The sequence below is a fragment of the Euleptes europaea genome, chromosome 20 (assembly GCF_029931775.1).
Source record: "Euleptes europaea isolate rEulEur1 chromosome 20, rEulEur1.hap1, whole genome shotgun sequence".
NCBI classification, from domain to species: Eukaryota; Metazoa; Chordata; class Lepidosauria; order Squamata; family Sphaerodactylidae; genus Euleptes; species Euleptes europaea.
Window position 1 is genome coordinate 14494836 of NC_079331.1, and position 10285 is coordinate 14505120.

The window sequence follows — 10285 nt, forward strand, 5'->3', positions numbered from 1 at the left end:
GATAGAGCATGCATATTACTCCCAATCTACAGTCACTCCACTGGCTGCCCATAAGTTACCCAAAAGTATTGGCTGTCATCTACAAAGCCCTTCATGGCCTCAGACCCCCATATCGGCGAGACATCCCTCCCCCTATGCTCCGCCACTACAGCTTTGCTCTTCCGAGCAAGGTCTTCTGCAGGTGCCAACCTGCAAACGGGCAAAGTCAACAACTGCCCCTTAGTAAAGGTAAAGGTCCCCTGTGCAAACACCGGGTCATTCCTGACCCATGGGGTGACATCACATCCCGACGTTTCCTAGGCAGACTTTGTTTTACGGGGTGGTTTGCCAGTGCCTTCCCCAGTCATCTACTCTTTACCCCCAGCAAGCTGGGTACTCGTTTTCCCGACCTCGGAAGGATGGGAGGCAGAGTCAACCTTGAGCTGGCTACCTGAAACCGACTTCCGTCAGGATTGACCTTAGGTCATGAGCAGAGCTTTTGACTGCAGGACTGCAGCTTACCACTCTGTGCCACGGGGCTCCTCAACTGCCCCTTACATGTGCCTTTTTCGTGGTGGCCCTGTCCTTATGGAACGGCCTGCCTGAAGAAGTCAGGAAATCTCCAACTCTCCTGGCTTTCTGCAAACTGCAAAATTGAATTATTCAGGAGGACTTCTCTACACAGACAATAGGGTAGCACTGATAATAAAAGAATTCGCAGTTACTTGGATAAATTATTGGGGACTGTGGTCTGTTCTAAGGTGTATAGTTTGCTGTGGGTTGGCGCCCGTTGTGTGATTGCGCATCGTTTAATGTGTCATGTTAGCACATGCTTTGCTTCAGTTCTGTTTTTCAGACTTCTGGTTGGATCTAGTCTGGAGAAGAGGAGGTTGAGGGGGGACATGACTGCTCTCTTGAAGTATTTGAAGGGCTGCCACTCAGAGGAGGGCAGGGAGCTGTTCCTGTTGGCAGCAGAGGAGAGGACTCGTAATAATTGGGTTTAAACCTTGGGAGGAAAGGTACCGGCTGGATATTAGGAAAAAACTTTTTTCAGTAAGAGTTGTTGGACAGTGGAATCAGCTACCTAGGGAGGTGGTGAGCTCCCCCTCACTGGCAGTCTTTCAGCAGAGGCTGAACAAGCACTTGTCACTGATGCTCTAGGCTGATCCTGCATTGAGCAGGGGGTTGGACTATGTCCTGCATGGCCCCTCCAACTCTATGATTCTATGATCTTCAACCCCAAATCCTATTCCATTTGTTTACTGAACGCCCCCGTCAACTCGGTCCCTGTTAAGTGAGAAAGGCGGACTAGAAATAATGCAAATGACTAAAATAAAAATAAACCAATGATCTGTATGGATGCATTTAAGATTGTTACAAGGAGACCAGAGAACACGGTTTTCCCCAGAGCAAGCCACGCAAGTGAGACTTACAGCTCGCATCAGACACAATTTATCAAGCTCACATACATATTTCTCCATAGGGAAAAACCCCCACCATAGAAACATCTAGACCGCAAATGTTATATTTTTTTCCCATACAAAGCAGGTAACATTAAAAAGTGACGTGGCACAAATTGTTCCCCCCCTCCCGCCGCTGACTTAGCTTCAGTGGTCCCTAGTGGCACGCTGGCCATTTGTAAGGACGACGTCATTCCATGCCACTCACTACAGGGATTCAACGAACCTCTCCCGCGAACCATGACGGCCGCACCCAAGAACCGCACGACGTCACCTCAAAGTGCACGAGCGCGTGGCGGAGCTCTGTGCACGCTGACGCAGGCACAGTGGGTAGCCTTTTGAGTACTCCAGACCCTTGAGAGTCTGAAAAATCAAGTCCTGAAAACTGGATTTAGAAGCACTTATCCGATTAAGTTTGCTGCACCAATGGAAAACTTTAAGAAGATTGTGTAAGTCTTTGGAGTGCCAGGCAAGCGGTATTCACAACGCTCACCGTTTTACACACATCTAAGCAAACGGTGCGGGTTTGACAGTCGACGACTGCACTTCCTCAGAGTTCTGTTAATTCCCAGAACACCAAAAGCAGCACATACTTCAGCTTTGGTGACTGAAACAAGGAATGGCATGGTCGCGACGTGGACCACTGCCTTGAACACTCCACTAGGTGCTGGAGGACAAAAAGAATTAAAAAACTGATAGGCTTCCTGTTAACAATCCACCATTTCTTTCATGCACTTTGAGTCAAGGTCAGCGGCATTAGAATCTTTTCTTTTCCCACGCATTTGAGGCTGCTGCTACGGTGCTGCAACAGCCCTCCCTCCCGAATCCCTGCACTGAGCAACCTGCAGACAGCGACAGTCGAAGGGGTACACAGTCTGTGCTGGCCGGTGTCGATGGGCGACACCGGCCAGGTTAGCGTCATCCGCCTGACGAAGGGCCCCTGCGTCCTGGTCGCCACGCACAAGACCCGCCACCTTCTCCAGAGAGGGGGTTGTAACCTGGGGGGGGAGAGAGGAGAGAGATTGTCACGTGACCCCTTCCGGGAAATGGGGAAGTCAAACACAGGAGAAGTCAGACAGAGGGAAGAAAACGAGGAAGGTTCAGAAGCAGAGGAGAGCAAAGAAGAGTTGGTTTTTATATGCCGACTTTCTCTACCACTTAAAGAAGCATCAAACCGGCTTACAATCACCTTCCCTTCCCCTCCCCACAACAGACACCCTGTGAGGTGGGTGGGGCTGAGAGAGCTCTAAAGAGCTGTGGCTAGTCAAGGTCACCAAGCTGGGGAGAGGCCGTGGCTCAGTGGTAGAGCATTTAATTGGCATGCAGAAGGTCCCAGGTTCAATCCCCAGCATCTCCAGTTAAAGGGAATAGGCAAGTAGGTAATGTGAAAGACCCCCGCCTGAGACCCTGGAGAGCAGCTGCCGGTCTGAGTAGGCAATACTGACTTTGATGGACCAAGAGTCTGATTCAGTATAAGGCAGCTTCATGTGTTCATGTGGAGAAGTGGGGAAACCAACCTGGTTCACCAGATTAGCGTCCACCACTCATGTGGGGGAGCGGGGAATCGAACCCGGTTCTCCAGTACAAAGGGCAGGGCAATCAAAAAGGCCATCTGTACTGTATGTGATGTGTACCATCTGACTACCTTTCAGCAGCTCTGCCTATGCCCTCTGTGTGCCATCTGGCATGATACACCCACTGAATGCAACACAGCAATGCAAAACTTAACAGTACATTTTTGTACCATGCAGGATTTAAGATCATATGTACATCCATAAGTGCCATCAAGTTGCAACTGACTTATGAGAGCCAGCGTAGCGTAGTGGTTAAGAGCGGTTGACTCTGACCTGGAGAACCGGGTTTGATTCCCCACTCCTCCACAAGAGCGGAGAGGCTAATCTGGTGAACTGGATTTGTTTCCCCTCTCCTCCACATGAAGCCAGCTGGGTGATCTTGGGTTAGTCGCAGCTCTCTCAGCCCCACCTTCCTCACAGGGTGTCTGTTGTGGGGAGGGGGAAGGGAAGGTGTCTGTAAGCCCGTTTGATTCTCCCTTGAGTGGTAGAGAAAGTCGGCATATAAAAACCAACTCTTCTTCTTATGGCGACCCCAGCAAGGGGCTTTCGAGGCAGGTGAGAAGCAGAGGTGGTTTTATTTATTGACTGGACTTTTTACCCCGTGTGTGGGTGGGACAGGACAAGAGAACCACTGGGGAAGAAAAGGGGGCCAAGGCAGGCTTCCTGTGTTCAGGGGCAGTCTTACCAGTGCTCTGCGTGGCTCTGTCAAGACACCTGGCAGCATCTTTCTCAATTTTATCTCAAGATAACCAGCAACTTGACCCAGGCCCCCCCCCCCCCAGATGCCAGGCAGGTACATTTCTGATATCCCCCCCTCCCTTCAAGGCAGCTTGCCATTCCAGGCCTAGGGAGCAACATACAAAAGGGTGGCACAGTAGTGGTCAGAGTGATGGAGCAGGATCTGGGAGATCTGGGCTTGAATCCCCCCCCCTCTGCCATGGGTGCTCTCCAGGTGAGCATGGGCCAGTCAAATACCCTAACCTACCTTGCAGGGTTGTCGGTGAGAAAAGGGAGGAGAGAAGAATGATGGAAGCCACCCACCGGGAGAAAGGCTGGGTATACAGGAAGTAAATAAAATAAAATAATCACGCACAAACCCCACCCCCAGACTTGACAACTGCTGTCAACCAGAAGTAGCTGCCCCTGATTTGCTTACCATCACTTCGAAAAGGTTTTTTCTCCGATTTGGGTTTTGCGGTGGCAGCTGACGTCGAAGGTCGGGGATCAGGTTCCTCCTGTTCAGAGAAGATATTAGTCAGCTCCAAAGTTGCAAGGACTCTGATCTGAGATCTCTTGACCTGCCTCCCAGCCCCAGAAGTCAAGACTCACCGCCGGGTTCTGTCCGAGAGTCACCTTATAACTCTTCCCTTCCTTCATGCTTTCCCACTTGGCAATCTTCTGTCTCCTCTTCTCCTCTTCACGCTGAGACACAAAGGCAGAGCTGGGTGAGGACAGTTAGGCCCGACTTGCTCAGCTCCCATCAACCCAAAAGCCTCCCCTCCCCAAGTCTCCTGCCAGCATGAATATGCGTATTGGGGGGAGAGAAAAAGGGCAGAAAACCCTCGGCAGGTTGCAATACACAACGGATCAGGCAGCAGTGTTGAATTGAGGAAGTATTTTCACAGGGCTTGAGGAATGAGCAGCTGAAAGATTTCCAACTCCCCCTCAATACTAACATTTACATTCTGTTAGGGACAGTTATTGTGCAGCACAGAAAACTCCCCACCAGGAAGGAACATGGGATGACCAAGAAGACACACCTCCCCTTCCATATAGGGAGAAATTAAACGAGTGAATCAATCTGCCCCTGTTATGTATCACTGCTGTTATTTTTGTGGGCCCCTGACCTATAACCCCTCCTTTCTTTGGAAGGGCAGCCTGGTTGGCTAAGATGATAACGTGCTCACGTTACAGATCGATTTCGTTCACAAGAATGCACAAAGATGACTTGGTAGACCCTTAGTCTAGTTTCACAGTTTCCTTCCTACACAGGGAAGAACCATACAAAGAGGCCGATTCTCAGACCGATTCTCAGAGGGCAGATTCTCCCAAAAACGTAACCAGCAAACAAAGCTCATCCCGGACATCCTAATATTTGTTTGACGCGACGGAAAACAGCTACAAAAATCAAAACAGTTATCAGAGAAAACAAACAAAAAAAAGGTAACAAAATACCACATTAGGAACATTGAGAAAAAGAATTTTGTGTTTGACCAAGCATTTGCTTGAGCAACAGAGGAACCGCTGCCCGGCTGGGACAATTACCTCTTTTTGTTTCTCCCGGAAAATTGCTGCTTGCACGTTGATTTCTTCCTGCATCCTCTGACGGGCTGCCATCATCGCTTCCTCTCGCTGAACGATAGCATCAGGTTCTAGCCCAAACAAGCAAAAGAATGATGAGAAACGTCCGCCTCTGAGACGGCACAAGTGTCTTTGTGCTCCCGTGAGCAGCGCAAGCCATTCTAAAAGAAGTCAACGTCACCTTCATTCTACTGGTAATATGCAGAAGTTGCAGCTAACCTGTTCAGCCTTCCGCCTTATTAGACTGCTTAAGTTTCACAATCAGAGGCAGAAAACCTCCGAATCCCAGTGCCAGGAGGCATCATCAGGGGAAGGCCTCAGCCTCTATGTTCTGTTGTTGGCCCTCCAGAACAACTGGTTGGCCACTGTGTGAGACAGGATGCTGGCCTAGAGGGACCGCTGGTCTGATCCAGCAGGGCTCTTCTGATGTTCTTATGTTCTTATTAGGGAAAGGCCTCGGCCTCTATGCCCTGTTATAGGACCTCCAGAGGAACTGGTCGGCCACTGTGTGAGACAGGATGCTGGACTAGATGGACTGCGGTTCTGATCCAGCAGGGCTCTTCTGATGTTCTTAAGTGGTCTAACCTTCAGGTCTAGTATAGGGTATAACAACACACTAGTTCAGAAGTCCCATCAAGAAGACTAAGGATAAAGTCTTAACTAGCGATGATGTAATTAGGAATAGCCAGGCAGAACTACCCAGCTCTGTTGGAAGAATGCAGTGAAACTGGGAAATCCAACGTTCCTGTCTTTTTCAGATGCCCTTTTTTCAAGACAGCCTGCTCTAAAATTATTGAACCCCTCATCGGGAAAATGGGCGCTGGAGGAGAGGGTGATTGGACAAAAAGGTTTTTGTTGGGTGATAATTCCACAATTACCTCTCAGGTGGCTAAATATTGTGCGGTTGCACACAAGGAACATCATCTTAGAGTATTCCCCCAATCTAATTTGGAAAACATACAACCAGGTATTTTATATTGAGATTAGTCTTGGTCCAAAAATTTACTTTTTGTAAGGTTGTCTCTGTTTTATCTGGCAAATAGCCATAAATAAATAATAATTATTATTATTTCTGCAGTAAACACTTGAGCCAGTAAGAAGGTGGCCAATCGAAAGCACCACATGCCCTGTTTCAGGAGGAACTATCAAGTGTAAGCTACATCTGGTAAAAGCAATCCAGCTCTTCCTTTAAAACGTAACTTAGTTCCACCTGGGAGCATTTCCTAGGCATAACATCTGGTGTAACTTAGGTTGTGTGTTCTGTCTTCTGAGATGTATTTTTTTGCCTTATAAACCAATTGCAATCAGGACTGACGATGCTGTCAAGCACAGGTTGTCTTTGGTGCCATGCTAAAAGCTGTCTTGTTCAGCCTGGAAAACAGATAGTGCTTCGTGACTCTCAAATGTCAGGCTGGCTTTGTTTCTCTAGAAGGCAGCTTTCGCATGAGGTTTATCCCTGAACAGCACATCGATAACAGAACTCCAGACAAAAGGGAAAAACTCCTCAAGATCCTCTGAGTTTGCCTATCGTCTCAGGCTTCTGTCTGCACAAATTCTTTATATTGCAACCGGACGCTTCCCGAGAAACAAGGACAACAGGCCCCTGCGTTGAGAGCCTTACAGCAAAACTTCTCAAATCCGTACTAACCATACGCAGGTTGATGTGAGCGGCGCTCACGGATCTTTCTGGGGACATTTTGCGCCAGCAGATATATCGCAATAAGGCCGAAGAGGATGAACCAGCCATAGTCTGCAAACAGGGACCACACTGGGAGGATAAAGAAGACAGTTATGAGCAGGCTTGAGTATTTATGAACTTCATTTATACCCTGCTTTTCTCCCCAACGGGGACCCAAAGAGGCTGACATAATGCTCTTCCCCTCCATTTCATCCTCACACCAACCCTGAGAGTACAGGGCACAGAATTAGGGCATGGGTGTACATGCGTCAAGGTGGATGCCAATTTCTTCTAGGGACGGTGGATGCGGCTGCGTGTATTTTATCGACTGTCCAACCAAGATACAAGGGATGAATATACCGGTAAACGTGAACAGGGGAATACTATATGCTAAACTGGCAACCTATCACAAGGGGAAAGCTAGCGTGGTATGGTGGTTTAAAAAGGTAAAGGTTCCATGCTAAAGGCTCTATGCAAGCACCAGGTCATTGCTGAGCCGTAGGGTGACATCACATCCCAAAGTTTACTAGGCACACTCTGTTTACGGGGTGGTTTGCCATTGCCTTCCCCAGTTGTCTACACTTGACCCCCCCCCCCCAGCAAGCTGGGTTCTTTTTACCAACCTTAGAAGGCTGAGTCAACCTTGAGCCGGCTACCTGAAACCGACTTCCCTCGGGATTGAACTCAGGTCGTGAGCAAAGCTTGGACTGAAGTACGGCAGCTTACCACTGCCACGGGGCTCCTTATATGGTGGTTTAATCTCCAGGTATTTGCCAACCCTGATTGGCCACTCTATTTATACCCCATTTTCTCCTCAATGGGGACCCAAAGAGGCTGACATAATTATCTCCCCCTCCATTTCATCCTCACAACAACCCTGAGAGCATAGGGCACAGAATTAGGGCATGGGTGCATTTGTGTCAAGGTAGATGTCAATTTCTTCTGGGAAGGTGTGTGTGTGTCAATTTCTCCATGCTACAAAGGAGTAGAAGGCAGAACTGATTACAGTATCCTATGAAGCAATCTTCTTAATCTAGCATTTCTAAATAACTAAGTTTCTAGGCCTCCAGTTGGATACCAACTAAACTTTCCAGCAGCAGAATGGAAATGTCCGGCCTCCCGTACCCCACTGCTCTTTACAAACGGCTGTTCCGGTGGGGACAGGGTACTGGGGAATGACATGAAGAGGGCCCGCAGCAGAAACTGGGGATCAATGGAAACAGCCTCCCCCTGGGAAATTTAATTTGGATCCAATCCCACCTAACTGTGGGTAGATAAAGGTGTGCATGGTGGTTGTGTGGACAATACTGACTTTGATGGACCAAGGGTCCAATTCAGTAGAAAGCAGCTTCAGGTGAACATAAGAACATAAGAAAGGCCCTGCTGGATCAGACCAAGGCCCATCAAGTCCAGCAGTCTGTTTACACAGTGGCCAACCAGCGGCCTCTAGGAAGCCCACAAGCAAGACGACTGCAGCAGCACCATCCTGCCTGTCTTCCACCGCACCCAAAATAATAGGCATGCTCCTCTGATACTAGAGAGAATAGGTATGCAGCATGACTAGTATCCATTCTAACTAATAGCCATTAATACCCCTTTCCTCCATGAATATGTCCACTCCCCTCTTAAAGCCTTCCAAGTTGGCAGACATCACCACATCCTGGGGCAGGGAGTTCCACAATTTAACTATGCTGTTGTGTGAAAAAATACTTCCTTTTATCTGTTTTGAATCTCTCACCCTCCAGCTTCAGCAGATGACCCCACGTTCTAGTATTATGGGACAGGGAGAAAAACTTCTCCCTTTCCACTCTCTCCAAACCATGCATAATTTTATAGACCTCTATCATGTTTCCCCTTCGCCACCTTCTTTCCAAGCTAAACAGCCCTAAGGTGTTCATGTGACTCTTAATCTGGAGAACCGGGTTCAGTTCCCACTCCTCCACATGAAGCCTGCAGGGTGTCCTTGGGCCAGTCGTACACACACACAGCCTAACCTACCTCAAAGGGTTGTTGTAAGGATAAAATGAAGAGAACGATGTAAGCCACTTTCAGTCTCCCCATTGTGGAGAAAGCTAAGATACAAATGAAGCAAATGAATAAAGGCACCGGAGACACCCCTGTACATCCACCAGCAATATGAGGCAAATCTGTTCCTGCGCATGGAGGTTCCATTTTTGTCCCCCCAATCCACATCTAGCAAGACACGGCAGAATGCTCCTGCAGATGGAGGCTCAATTTTTGGCTCCCCCCCCCAACAACCCACACCCTATAGCAGTATCAGGCTGCTGCTGCACACGTACACTCCATTTCTGGCTCCCCCACAACCCACTAACAGTACGAGGCAGACTGCTCCTGCACATGGAGGCTCCATTTCAGGCTCTCCCCAACCCACATCTTCTAGCAGTACGAGGCAGACTGCAACTGCACGTGGAAGCCCCATTCTTGACTCTCCCACCCACATCCTCTAGCATTACTGGGCAGGCTGCTGCTGCTGCACGTGGAGGCTCCATTTTTGGCTCCCCCCTCCCCCACAACCCACACCCTCTAGCAGTATCAGACTGCTGCTGTACACGTAGACTCCATTTCTGGCTCCCCCACAACCCACTAGCAGTACGAGGCAGACTGCTCCTGCACCTGGAGGCTCCATTTCTGGCTCCCCCACAACCCACTAGCAGTACGAGGCAGACTGCTCCTGCACCTGGAGGCTCCATTTCTGGCTCCCCCACAACCCACTAGCAGTACGAGGCAGACTGCTCCTGCACCTGGAGGCTCCATTTCTGGCTCCCCCACAACCCACTAGCAGTACGAGGCAGACTGCTCCTGCACATGGAGGCTCCATTTTTGGCTCCCCCCCCTCCCCAACCCACAAACGTGACACAGCCTCAAAAGCCGCCTCTCCTTACCCGCGGTGAGGGCGACGTTCTCCACGACCGGCTTTTGGAAGGGAGGATCGGCCATCTCACCGCCGCCGGCACCCACCGCGACAGACCGAGCCGGAACTACGCGTCAGCTGCATCCGGGTCCTCTCTCCTCACCCCGTGACGCCGCCAGCCAATGAGGAAGTCCTACGTCATAGCTCGCCGACTCTTCCAAAAGCCAATCAGGGCTTGGAAGGGGTTCGGCCAATAGGGAGGAGGGAGGAGGCGTGGCCCAGGGCTGAGAGCCCGGGTGGAATGGAACGGCAGCCAATCAGGACAAAGGGGCGGAGCAAGGGCGGACGCACGAGCCAGGTTGGACCGGGAGTCTGCGCAGTTTGGGCTGAAACGTCCGGACGGAAAACACGCCTCTTTACA

The 10285-nt window shown here is 49.8% G+C and overlaps 1 protein-coding gene across 1 annotated transcript; it reads right to left on the reverse strand.

Moving 5' to 3' along the window:
- Positions 1 to 2355: 2355 nt before the first annotated feature.
- Positions 2356 to 10008, reverse strand: SELENOS (selenoprotein S). Its single transcript, XM_056865657.1, is given in 7 exon segments — positions 2356 to 2437; positions 4170 to 4248; positions 4343 to 4435; positions 5279 to 5385; positions 6963 to 7082; positions 9896 to 9968; positions 9970 to 10008. Coding segments are annotated over 7 exon segments (591 nt in total). The 3' UTR covers positions 2356 to 2357.
- Between the last annotated feature and the right edge of the window lie 277 nt (positions 10009 to 10285).